This window comes from Gorilla gorilla, chromosome 9, assembly GCF_029281585.2.
Source record: "Gorilla gorilla gorilla isolate KB3781 chromosome 9, NHGRI_mGorGor1-v2.1_pri, whole genome shotgun sequence".
Classification (NCBI taxonomy): domain Eukaryota; kingdom Metazoa; phylum Chordata; class Mammalia; order Primates; family Hominidae; genus Gorilla; species Gorilla gorilla.
In genome coordinates, this window is record NC_073233.2 from 132,308,308 (window position 1) to 132,322,270 (window position 13,963).

General features: G+C 38.8%; 1 protein-coding gene across 1 annotated transcript; it reads right to left on the bottom strand.

The window, feature by feature from the left end:
* Positions 1 to 4,076: 4,076 nt before the first annotated feature.
* LOC101145021 (olfactory receptor 8B3) lies at positions 4,077 to 6,179 on the bottom strand. The gene is made up of 2 exons (XM_019036005.4): positions 6,054 to 6,179; positions 4,077 to 5,040 (listed from the first exon to the last, which is right to left on the bottom strand). The coding sequence occupies exon 2, from the start codon at positions 5,021 to 5,023 to the stop codon at positions 4,085 to 4,087; it is 939 nt and encodes a 312-aa protein (XP_018891550.4). The 5' UTR covers positions 5,024 to 5,040; positions 6,054 to 6,179; the 3' UTR covers positions 4,077 to 4,084.
* Between the last annotated feature and the right edge of the window lie 7,784 nt (positions 6,180 to 13,963).

A 13,963-nucleotide genomic window follows, 5' to 3' on the forward strand; every position in this document is an offset into this window, starting at 1 on the left:
ACCTCCATCTTCGACGTGCTAGAAAAGGTATTCTAGGGAATATGCCATAATATCTGTCTGAGAATTTTCCCAGACGGTTCTCTCCTCCTGCATGCAGGAAAACAACCACCTTATAGGAGCCTCCTAAAGTCAGATGACTCAAATAAAAATCTATTTCATGTCACATAGTTCTGGGAAAGTTGATTAGAAGCACAAAAAATTATTATCTGTTTTATGATTTCCTCCCAAGTTTAACGAGCCCCTCAAGGGTAGATATTACCAAACCTGTGTTTACAACCTGTGTCACAGATCCAGCATTGGCTCCTTTGGGACTCAGTGTTCCAGTCAGTTCGTAATTTGACATCAAGAAGTCCTAATCCCCACTGCAGAAGGACGAGCTCCTCCCTTTGTAATCATTCCCTGGAGTCTATGCACAATTCTACAGAGGAAATGTCCAGGGCACAGTCACTTGCCATTTCTGCTACCTTCCTACAAGACCCCTGGATTGTGTTAATAAAATATTAGATCATACCCTTAACACTATATGTGCTTGTGGATTCCACCTCAATAGAGATGTAGCAAAATGGTTGAGGGAATGGGAGCAGGCCCTCAAGTCAGGCTGAGTTTACATCCAGGCTTCTTAACTTTCTCTGAGACCTCAGACAAGTGATAGAACTTCTCTGCCCCTTATGTATGTATATTTGTATCTATATAACCTATGCATATCTACAAACTAAGGCTAATTTTAAAAAGCTATCTCATAGCATTTTGTGGGAATTACATGAGTTAATTCACATAAAGTGTTAGAAATGTGCCTGACACATAATAAGAACCTGATAGGTGTTGGCACCCCTGCCCCTGTTACTCATCCATATATATAAAAATCAGGATTTATTGATCTTGGTACTTTTTACATTTCGGATAAGTTTTGGTTGTGGGGCTGTCCTGTGTAGCACAGGACTCACAGCACAGCATCCCTGACCTTACCCATTAGATGCCAGTGATATTCCCCCTACCATACAGACACACCAATCATTAAATCAAAATATTCTCCATTGTCAGACATCACCTGGGGAGCAACATTGCCCATATTTGAGAATCGCTGCTCTGTCTGTATAGCCTGGACTTCTGCCATAACTGTTTTTCGGAAAGTTCTACTTTATGTCTATTTATGTGTCTCAAGTTCAAAGTGCTCCAAATTGATTCAGTGTTTTCTTAGGCTTCCCAGGGCTGCTGCTTCTCAGGTCATCATTTTATAAATTATTTTTACCACCGTCTGGGCATATAATCCACAAAGTAAACTTAAGCACCTCCTTCTCCCTTACTATCTCTTCCAGTCTTCAAGTCCCAGAGAATCCACCTCTTTGAATGATCTGGACTTTCTCTCAATTCTACAGCTTTCACAGTCCCTCTTCATCTCAAATTTGGATTACTCTAATGGTTTTCTAACTTAGACTCCTTAAAGGTGAGAATTTGGACCTTTCAGGTCTATCACCACCACTGAAAACACACACACACCTCCTCATCCTGGCCCCCAGTACCAATTCCTACCAATAGGATTATAATTATAAATTCGGTTGTAACAATATTCCTGTGTTACATTATTAAGCCTATTTTTAAACACTATTCACAAAAAATTCATCAAGTACTGTAATTGTTTGTCTTTTTTTCCTATAATTCCATATATTTTTTCTTCTTTCTTTATATATTCTTACCCTTTTTTTTTTTTTTTTTTTGTAAATCTCTTACATGCCGTCATGGAGATTCAACTTCATATTTTTTTATTTACTTTTTTTTTAGACAGCATCTCACTCTGTCACCCAGGCTGGAGTGCAGTGTTGTGATCTCACCTCCCTGCCACCTCCACCTCCCAGGTTCAAGTGATCCTCCTACCTCAGCCTCCCATGTATCTGGTATTACAGGTGTGTGCCACCACACCCACCTAATTTTTGTATTTTTAGTGGAGACGGGTTTTCACCATGTTGGCCAGGCTAGTCTTGAACTACTGACCTGAGGTTATCCACCCACCTTGGCCTCCCAAAGTGCTGGGATTACAGGCGTGAGTCTCTATTCTATCCCATGGACTTGTTCACCTGACTTTATAACAAAACCAATCTGCCTTGATTGTCACGGCCTTATACTAATTTTTAAAATCAGCTAATGTAAGTCTTCTTTTTCATTTAGGGTCCCTTAAGTAGGAGATGTCAAGAAATGATAAGACTTGCAACACATATTTTGTTATAAATGCCTATTAAGGATAAAACTAGAGGGAGCAAGAGTCAGTGATGAAGGCCTCAGACTAGGATGAAAGTCACCTATGAAAGGAGAAAAAAATGGAAAGATCAGGTAGGAAAATCTCAGACCATAGAGCAGTTCTAAAAAGTCTTAGTCAGGAGGATAGGAAGTCTCTAAACAAAGATTTCCTATCAGAAAAGACATATGTTAGATGGAAATTGCCAGCTCTCTTTAAGTCCCACCCACCCTGCTGAGTCATTGGTGGAGGGCATCTCAGAGTAAGAATGGACTCTGCCTAAACACCATGGTGGATCCAAAGAAGTGCAGCTATAGACTTTCAGTCAGCCATGCACCCCACTGATGGGTCTCTTCATGGGGAGCTGAGCCGTTCTTCTCTGAGGCTACCACACTCCACCTCCAAAAATATAAATTAAACCCCAAAGCTGTTCAGATTGATAATTGTCATTATTTTTGTATGTTATTAATTATTAATTAAAATAATACATTTATTATTGGTGTAAGAAGCAAGGTACTCCAATTCAGCCAGGCACAGTGGCTCACACCTGTAATCCCAGCACTTTGGGAGGATGAAGCAGGAAGATTATTTGAGGCCAGGAGTTAAATTTTTTTCTCCAAATATTTAAAAATTAGGGAGGCATGATGGTGTGTGCATGTACTCCCAGCTACACAGGATGCTGAAGAAGTCCTCTACCTCATGCTGTACACAAAAGTTAATCTAAAAATGGACCAAAACCATACACACACAAAAAAGCTTAAACTGTAGGCTGAAGTGGAAGAATTACTTGAGCCCGGGAGTTGGAGGCTGCAGTAAGCTATGATCGAATCACTGCACTCCTATCTGGGTGACAACCTTTATATAAAATGTGTTTCATGTCTTATTGGTGAGATAAAGTTTAAGTAGGCTCACAATATTTGTAGAAATATAGTTTATTAACATTAATATACATTCCTTATGATAAACCACACTGGATAAGGAAAATGTTGTATAAAATATTGCTACTAACAATGTGCAGTATTTACCTATAATGAGTAAAAAATAACATTTACAGTAGGAACTACATGCTTTTTTTCAAAATTTTCAGTGCTGTTTTAGACAGTAATAAATGAAGTTTTATAATGTAAATTATATTCCCCCTTATTGGAATCCTGAGGTGCACATGTATTATTTCTCTAATCATCCTCTGTTAATGCTGCCTTTGGCAATAAAAGGTGGAGATACGCATATTCTCTGCTGTATCAAATGCACTGGACTGATAGAGGTTCTCAAAAGCAAACGGCATGTGGTACAAATTTTGCCATTCTCAAAGGGAACAAGAAAAGTCAGAATAATAAAAGGCAAAATGGTGACAACATAGAACAAAAGGACAAGATCAAGGGGAACTGATTCTGCTTTAAATTACCTACCATTTGTAGTGGATATATTTCATCAAATCCAGCTGCCTATATCTGTAACAATGTTGATAAAAATAAGAATGCTTCTATCATATTTGGCACTTCTGTGTTTAGGTGAGAAAGCCGTGACTTTGACATTTTTATAATTCATGAAATTTACCACATTTTTCCAACTAAGAATAGCCCAGGAGAGAGGAAAGGTAGAAAATGATGAAGAAAAATATCAGTGCATATGTTCCCTTTACAAATATGCCATGACCTCTTTAGTAATATTGCGAGAAGTGCCAGAGATGCAAAAACAAAAAAGAAGAGACAAGATGATCTCATAAGAGAAATGATAAGACAAGTTTATTAAATCACATTTAACACCATCTGTAGAAACAACAAAATCTCTTCATGAAAAACACTAATAAAAATTTGAAGTCCTTCAATTGTTTTACATCATTACTGCTTCTAATTAGAATATATTTCTTCTCTGAATTTTAATCAGAGCTTTCCTCAGTGCAACTTTGACATCCTTGTTCCTCAAACTGTAGATGAGGGGATTGAGCATGGGCACATTAGTGTAGAAAACAGAAGAAACTTTTCCCTGCTCCATAGATCCAGAAGAATATTTAATATACATGAATGCCGCTGACCCAAAAAACAGAGACAGAGCAATGACATGAGAGCTACAAGTACTGAAGGCTTTTGATCTTCCTTGAGTGGATTTGATATGAAGAATGCTAGTGACAATGAAAACATAACAAATGAGGATGATAAAACTGGGTACCGTGATATTAATACCCACAACGATGAGAACAACCACCTCATTGACATAGGTGCTGGTGCAGGAAAGCTGGAGGAGGGGGAGTATGTCACACAAGTAATGGTTGATGATATTAGCACTGCAGAAGGTGAGTCTAAGCATGCACCCGGTGTGGTCCGTGGCTCCAGCCAATCCCATTATGTAAGCAGCAAAAGTGAGCATAGAACAGACCTGATGGGACATGGTGACCTTATACAGCAATGGATTACAGATGGCCACATAGCGATCATATGCCATTGAGGTCAACATGTAACATTCAGAGATGACGAAAAAGAGAAAGAAAAACAGCTGAGTCATGCACCCAACATAGGAGATAATATTCTTTTTTGATACAAAGTTCATTAGCATTTTGGGAGTGAAAACAGAGGAGTAACAGAGATCAATGAAGGAGAGATTGAAGAGGAAATAGTACATTGGTGTGTGGAGGTGAGAATTTAGACCGATAAGAGTGATCAAGCCAAGGTTGCCTACCATGGTGACAACGTAGATCACTAGGAACAGGAAAAAGAAGGGTTGCCGGAATTCTGGACGATCTGTTAATCCAGCAAGAATGAACTCAGTCACTAAGGAGTTGTTTCTAGCCAGCATTTTTTGTCTTCAAAAATCTGGGAAGACAAAAGAAAATTCTATTAGGAACACAGATTTCTTTTTACAAAATCTCATTAATGAGGAGGGGACTCAGGCTGTAGGAATTTGGGTGAGTTCTTTGTTTCATGGGATCTGAATGTACTGAATGTACTGCCACTCCCACTCCTCAACATTTCAGTCACTGTCTTTTGTCTGTACAGACTGAATGTGACAAACAATTGCTCCTGTCCTTGCTAGAAGACAGAGAGGTGGAGTAGCTGAGGCACAAGCCTACCTGCTGTTGAGCTTGGGTTATATGGATGTGTCTCATCTCCCTCACTTCCATCTGTCCCTTCACTTCCTAGTTTCTACTTATGTTTCCATTATTCTACTAGACACTTCAATTTCCCTGTGATGACCACCAGGTAAGGGAGGATTCCTTTAGGGCAGAGACCATACCGATATTCTGTTTCCTAGACGAGGTCTCCTATAGGGTTTCTAGATACCTTACTATAAGAATCCATGAAGTCACCGGGTGATAACAGAAGACCCTTAGTAGTCGAGGCCTTATGATTCACCACATACAAATCACGTTAAGTGTTTCTACACATTCTCCTCTATTCCATCCTAGCTAGACAGAGGATGAAGAAAGGAAGCTGAATGTGCTTTCACAGGTCTTTGTAGGAAGGCATAAGAGAAACATAATTAATTTGGGTACAGTTATATTAGTTGTTAAGTTTGTAAAATTTTACCAAACTGGTATTTTTATGACACTTAAACTCTTCTATATGTATAGCACATGTCAATTTATTTTTAATAAAGAGACAAATCTCCTTTCCTGGCATTCCTCTGTTCTGGATGTGTCACTTGGAACTGCTATTGCTATCCTGATACCAGGCTGAGAATGAAGCCAACAGAGAGAACAGTGTGAGAAAAATGCAAGCCCGAGAGTCAGAGCTCCATACCACTAAGTTTCTTGCTATTGAATAAATACTTTTCCCCATTTTTCAGCAACATCCAGGAGAGAGAAATAGAAACTTGATTAACTCACCTTCCTTCCACTCAGAGAACTCAGTGCTGACCATTGATATGTGTTTCACCTCCACTGCCCTGGAGGTAGAACTGGTGGTGAAGGTATCTACGTTGACCACATGTAGTCAAAGAATCTTCTTCTCCCTTACCTGGCAAAAGCATTGAGCATAGATATCAGAGTCTGAATGTTTTGGGAATCATTCTGAGGTGTAGATCAAACTATTTATAAATTTGCCAAGAGGGTTTGTTGGAAAATCAGACTTCACACCAGACCCACCATGTCCACCGTCATAGAGACATGGCATTTGTTCAAGGCTCATAATTCTTTTAGACCTGATTACATACCAACAGTAAGTCTCTCTCAGGACCTCCCCTACCATGACACACTCTGCAGGGAAGAAATTATATGCCTGTGTTTACAGCCTAACTTGTTGTTGTAGATGTAAACTTTTCATCAGGGATTATACAGTCCACAGGGCATAGGAGAAAGAGCCTCTGCTGTCATGTATAAAGATGTAAATGTAATGATTGTCAGAATTTTTGCTAATTATAATTATCGGTAGTATTAGCTTTAACAAGTATGTATGTATAATTTAGTAAAGTTTATTGCTATGGTCATTTTTAATATTGTGAGTCCTTTTAAATAATCCATTTTTAGTTTTGCATACTTTATAGGCAAAAAGAAAACAAAAAGAATAAAGAAAAGGATACTTTTAATTGATTTCAGATTTTTTAAATAAAAATTTTGTGTAACAGAATGATCCTTTATTTCATCAAAATTTAATTATCTTGGGTCGCTCTAACTCAACATGTCTTTGCCTTTAACAGGTTAAAATCAAATCTGTAAGAAAAATCACTAATCATGTGCCCTCATTTCAAGACAGTATGACTTCAGAATTTCCCTGTAGGTTGGAATTTGTGCTTGTGAGAAGGCATCTATATTTTTTACCTTTTTATTTTAAAATTATTAGAATCACAAGAAGTGGCAGAAGTATACGTAGATTCCCTTGGACACTTCACCCAGCTTCCTCACACAGACATCTTCCACAACTGTAGGACAATAGCAAAATCAGGAAACTGACATAGGTTCAATAACGTTAACGAAACTACAGACCTTATTCAGCAGTTTAACATGCACGTGTGTGTGTGTGTGTGTGTGTGTGTGTGTGTGTGTGTGTGTGTCTGTGTGTGTGTGTAGATCTATGCAATTGAATCCTATGTACCTATTTATGTAACAAACACCTAATTCAGGATACAGAATTCTTTCTTTTTTTTCTTTTTCTCTCTCTCTCTCTTTTTTTTTAAAGACAGGGTCCTACTCTGTCACCCAGGCATGAGTGCAGTGGTGCAATCACAGCTCACTGCAGCCTCAACCTCCAGGACTCAATAGATCGTCCCACCTCAGCCTCCCAAGTAGCTGTCACTACAGGCACATGCCACGACACCTGGCTAATTTTTTAATTTTTTGTAGGGATAGGGGGTCTCACTATGTTACCCAGGCTGGTCTTGAACTCCTGGTCTCAAGAAATCCTCCTGCCTCAGCCTCCCAAAAGTGTTGGGATTACAGGCATGAACCACCATGCCTGGCCTCTAATTAATTCTTAAACAGACTTTTAAGCATTCCATTTGTTCTGCCCCATCCTCACTTCTTCCAAAAATATATGCTGCCGTGAAATTGTGAGAATGTTGGAGACTGTGTGTAAATCAGGTGTGTTCTTGGTTTTCCCAGTTCTATCATAGTGTCAGATGTCGTAAGAATGCCAGTGCAGATACTGCTTGTTTATCTACTGTCTAATTTCCAAAATCTGGGAGTTGTTCTAATTCTACCTTTTTTTTTTTGTCCCTGGGAGCGAACACCATGTTTATTTTTATATATTTATTTATTTATTCCCTTCTGATTTGCTTCTTTTTTTTGTTTTATTATTATTATACTTTAAGTTTTAGGGTATGTGTGCACAATGTGCAGGTTAGTTACATATGTATACATGTGCCATGCTGGTGTGCTGCACCCATTAACTCCTCATTTAGCATTAGGTATATCTCCTAAAGCTATCCCTCCCCACTCCGCCCACCCCACAACAGTCCCCAGAGTGTGATGTTCCTCTTTCTGTGTCCATGTGTTCTCATTGTTCAATTCCCATCTATGAGTGAGAATATGTGGTGTTTGGTTTTTTGTCGTTGCGATAGTTTACTGAGAATGATTTCCAGTTTCATCCATGTCCCTACAAAGGACATGAACTCATCATTTATTATGGCTGCATAGTATTCCATGGTGTACATGTGCCACATTTTCTTAATCCAGTCTATCATTGTTGGACATTTGGGTTGGTTCCAAGTCTTTGCTATTGTGAATAGTGCCTCAATAAACATACGTGTGCATGTGTCTTTATAGCAGCATGATTTATAGTCCTTTGGGTATATACCCAGTAATGGGATGGCTGGGTCAAATGGTATTTCTAGTTCTAGATCCCTGAGGAATGGCCACACTGACTTCCACAAGGATTGAACTAGTTTACAGTCCCACCAACAGTGTAAAAGTGTTCCTATTTCTCCACATCCTCTCCAGCACCTGTTGTTTCCTGACTTTTTAATGATTGCCATTCTAAGTGGTGTGAGATGGTATCTCATTGTGGTTTTGATTTGCATTTCTCTGATGGCCAGTGATGATGAGCGTTTTTTCATGTGTCTTTTGGCTGCATAAATGTCTTCTTCTGAGAAGTGTCTGTTCATATCCTTTGCCCACTTCTTGATGGGGTTGTTTTTTTCTTGTAAATTTGTTTGAGTTCATTGTAGATTCTGGATATTAGCCCTTTGTCACATGAGGGCTGTGAAAATTTTGTCCCATTTTGTAGGTTGCCTGTTCACTCTGATGGTAGTTTCTTTTCTTGTGCAGAAGCTCTTTCATTTAATTAGATCTCATTTGTCAATTTTGGCTTCTGTTGCCATTGCTTTTGGTGTTTTAGACATGAAGTCCTTGCCCATGCCTATGTCCTGAATGGTAATGCCTAGGTTTTCTTCTAGGGTTTTTATGGTTTTAGGTCTAATGTTTAAGTCTTTAATCCATCTTGAATTAATTTTTGTATAAGGTGTAAGGAAGGGATCCAGTTTCAGCTTTCTACATATGGCTAGCCAGTTTTCCCAGCACCATTTATTAAATAGGGAATCCTTTCCCCATTGCTTGTTTTTCTCAGGTTTGTCAAAGATCAGATAGTTGTAGATATGTGGCATTGTTTCTGAGGGCTCTGTTCTGTTCCATTGATCTATATCTCTGTTTTGGTACCAGTACCATGCTGTTTTGGTGACTGTAGCCTTGTAGTATAGTTTGAAGTCAGGTAGCGTGATGCCTCCAGCTTTGTTCTTTTGGCTTAGGATTGACTTGGTGATGCGGGCTCTTTTTTGGTTCCATGTGAACTTTAAAGTAGTGTTTTCCAATTCTGTGAAGGAAGTCATTGGTAGCTTGATGGGGATGGCATTGAATCTATAAATTACCTTGGGCAGTATGGCCATTTTCACGATATTGATTCTTCCTACCCATGAGCATGGAATGTTCTTCCATTTGTTTGTATCCTCTTTTATTTCATTGAGCAGTGGTTTGTAGTTCTCCTTGAAGAGGTCCTTCACGTCCCTTGTAAGGTGGATTCCTAGGTATTTTATTCTCTTTGAAGCAATTGTGAATGGGAGTTCACTCATGATTTGGCTCTCTGTTTGTCTGTTATTGGTGTATAAGGATGCTTGTGATTTTTGTACATTGATTTTGTATCCTGAGACTTTGCTGAAGTTGCTTATCAGCTTAAGGAGATTTTGGGCTGAGACAATGGGGTCTTCTAGATATACAATCATGTCATCTGCTAACAGGGACAATTTGACTTCCTCTTTTCCTAAGTGAATACCCTTTATTTCCTTCTCCTGCCTAATTGCCCTGGGCAGAACTTCCAACACTATGTTGAATAGGAGTGGTGAGAGATGGCATCCCTGTCTTGTGCCAGTTTTCAAAGGGAATGCTTCCAGTTTTTGTCCATTCAGTATGATATTGTCTGTGGGTTTGTTTTAAATCCCTTTTCTATCACATTAGTGACTTTGGGCAAAGAATAGAGACAATGCATTGACATTAAGACTGCCATCTTTAACCAGAGTCCTCCAGTTGCATTTCTAGAACAATGCCTAGGAGCACACCAAGCTTACAGAAGCCCAGAGATTGGCCGTTCAAGCTCCCAGGACTTGACCAGATGTATTCTGCTCAGAGATGATGATGCATGAGGCCTAAAATCCCATAAATTATCTTTATTTTAGAGATTCTACTGATTTATTTCATCAAATGAGCTTCTTTTTTGCATTTAGGTTACAATTACTGTGAACACATAAAGAAGGCCCTGCCCATAGGATTCCTCAGTCTAATCAGAAATATAACCCAGGAAATTAAAATTGAAACTTGTACCTCCATTAGTTATTGTTTGCCAATCAGAGTGTGAAATTCTTTTTTTTTTTTTTTTTGAGATGGAGTCTCGCTCTGTCACCAGGCTGGAGTGCAGTGGAGTGATCTCAGCTCACTGCAACTCCACCTCTTGGCTTCAAGTGATTCTTCTCCCTCAGCCTCCCAAGTAGCTGGGATTACAGGTGCGTGCCGCCATGCCTGGCTAATTTTAGTATTTTTAGTAGAGACGGGGTTTCACTATGTGGGACAGGATGGTCTCAATCTCTTGACCTCATGATCCGCCTGCCTCGGCCTCCCAAGGTGCTGGAATTATAGGTATAAGCCACCACGCCCAGGCTGAATTCTTTATCTACCTTCTCTCATGTCACCCTTATGATCACCCTCTGAACCAGACACCCCTATCTCACATATAAGAAATCCAAAACTAAGAGGGATAATCAATTGTTTCAAGGTCAAAATGCATACTGGCAGAGCAAGTTTTATACTTGGTATCTAGGAATGCAAAATTGCTTTATTTAATGACTACACTATGCAGAATTGTGTTATACAATGTAGAATGTGCTACTATGCAACCTTTACAAAGCACATTGGGGTTCTTTCCATTTAAGTGACAGGAATAAGACAGCCTACACCAAAAATGTGTGTAAAACTGGTAAGTCAAGGATGTGGATGACTTCTTGTATGCTGGACAAAGTAGAATCAAGTCATATCATGAGTGGGTGTGTCTCTTCTCACTTTTTTCCTGCTTAATTCTACCAGGGTTTTAATCTTAGATGGGCTCTCACATGTAGTTTTTGAAAAGGAGCCACCCAGAACTCCTAGGTTTAATTATAACTTCAGGGATAAAAATTGATTGTTAAAAATCATTTTGGCAGAGAAAAACTACAGTTAATGTTAATACTCCAGACTAATCAGGAAGTTGGACAGCTCTGACACGAGGGTTTGACATGTGCTAACTGGACAAGTTTATAGTCTATGACATGGACAAGAGAGTCCATAAAAATCACATACAGTGTGTTCCATGTATCAGAAAAGATCCTGCCAAAAAAGCCAGTAGTATGCTATGCATTTCCTAAAGAGGATATTTAAACAGAGAATTAGTTATACAGATATTGCAAGGGGGAAAGAGCAAAACGTTGGCACAGAGAAAATATGAAGACTAATAAAGTGTGGAAAATAGCCACCACTCCCAGAACTCGTGGAAAAATAGAAAGGGGATGCATAACCAGATTCTCAAATGTCAGAGAAGCCCTATAGGATTGGCGCTTGAATTAATTGAGGTATGGAAATACCCCACAGCTGGTGCTTGGCCCTCTCAAGTAGAGGCTCCACTCAGAGATTGCTGGGACTAACAAGGAAGGAGACTAACCAGAAGGTCTGATAAATGCTTGACTGGGACAAAGTCTAGGTAATGTAGTGAAAGAGGATAGGCACAAATTCCAGGCAATGCAATGAGGGGGGATAGAACAGCTGGTAAGGGAGTGCTATCCAGCTATTCACTATAATTCTAAGAGGTTACAACAAATTAAGCACATTGGCAGGTGTTTATTGATTTGCATGTCTTCCTTTAGGACAGGGGTGTCCAATCTTTTGGCTTCCCTGGGCCACACTGGAAGAAGAAGAATTATCTTAGGCCACACATAAAATACACTAGCACCAACAATAGCGGATCAGCCTTTAAAAAGTCACCAAAAAATAGCATAATGTTTTAAGAAAGTTTACAAATTTGTGTTGGGCCATATTCAAAGCCGTCCTTGGCTTGAGACCCGAAAGCTTGCTTTCGGATATGTCATTTGAATCATTTGTCTGTTTATTAAATGGTCTTTTTTGATATATATTTTAAGTAATGAGTTGAGATCTATATGTGGACACAATACTGTATTGAATATATAGTTACAAATATTTTTCTAGCCTGTGTTTGCCTATGAGAACTTCTCTGATAAATAGATAATCTCATTTTAATTAAGTTTCTTTGTTTTTTTTTTCCTTTGGGGCTTAGTGCTTTATAGAATAATGCTAAGAAATCTATGCCTGTACCAACACAATTTCATATGTTTTCTTCTAGAAGATCCAGAATTTAAGTTTTTTTGTGAATGGTTTTGGTCCATTTTTAGATTAAGTTTTGTGTATAGTGTGAGGTAGAGGTCAAGGTTCGGTGTTTTCCTTATGGATAGGCAGTACATCCAGCAACAATTGCTTCAAAGCCTTTTCTTTCTCAATGGAATTACTCTGTTCCTTGGTCAACAATCAATTGACCCTGTGAGTGAGGCTCTGTTTCTGAATCTGCTATTCTATCTCATAGACTTGTTCACCTGTCTTTATAACTAAACTAATCTGTCTTGATTATCACAGCCTTATGCTAATTTTTAAAATCAGCTAATAAGATCCAAAATTGACACCCTAACATCACAATTAAAAGAACTAGAAAAGCAAGAGCAAACACATTCAAAAGCTAGCAGAAGGCAAGAAATAACTAAAATCAGAGCAGAACTGAAGGAAATACAGACAAAAAAAAAAAACCCCTTCTAAAAATTAATGAATCCAGGAGCTGGTTTTTTTTTTAAAAGATCAACAAAATTGATAGACCGCTAGCAAGACTAATAAAGAAAAAAAGAGAGAATAATCAAATAGATGCAATAAAAAATGATAAAGGGGATATCACCACCAATCCCACAGAAATACAAACTACCATCAGAGAATACTACAAACACCTCTACGCAAATAAACTAGAAAATCTAGAAGAAATGGATAAATTCCTCGACACATACACTCTCCCAAGACTAAACCAGGAAGAAGTTGAATCTCTGAATAGACCAATAACAGGATCTGAAATTGAGGCAATAATCAATAGCTTACCAACCACAAAGAGTCCAGGACCAGATGGATTCACAGCCGAATTCTACCAGAGGTACAAGGAGGAACTGGTACCATTCCTTCTGAAATTATTCCAATCAATAGAAAAAGAGGGAATCCTCCCTAACTCATTTTATGGGCCAGCATCATCCTGATAGCAAAGCCGGGCAGAGACACAACCAAAAAAGAGAATTTTAGACCAATATCCTTGATGAACATTGATGCAAAAATCCTCAATAAAGTACTGGCAAACCAAATCCAGCAGCACATCAAAAAGCTTATCCACCATGATCAAGGGGGCTTCATCCCTGGGATGCAAGGCTGGTTCAATATATGCAAATCAATAAATGTAATCCAGCATATAAACAGAACCAAAGACAAAAACCACATGATTATCTCAATAGATGCAGAAAAGGCCTTTGACAAAATTCAACAACCCTTCATGCTAAAAACTCTCAATAAATTAGGTATTGATGGGACGTGTCTCAAAATAATAAGAGCTATCTATGACAGACCCACAGACAATATCATACTGAATGGACAAAAACTGGAAGCATTCCCTTTGAAAACTGGCACAAGACAGGGATGCCATCTCTCACCACTCCTATTCAACATAGTGTTGGAAGTTCTGCCCAGGGCAATTA

Coding starts and splice junctions, on each gene's coding strand:
- LOC101145021 (XM_019036005.4), bottom strand. CDS start 5,023: ATGCTGGCTAGAAACAACTCCTTAGTGACTGAGTTCATTCTTGCTGGA.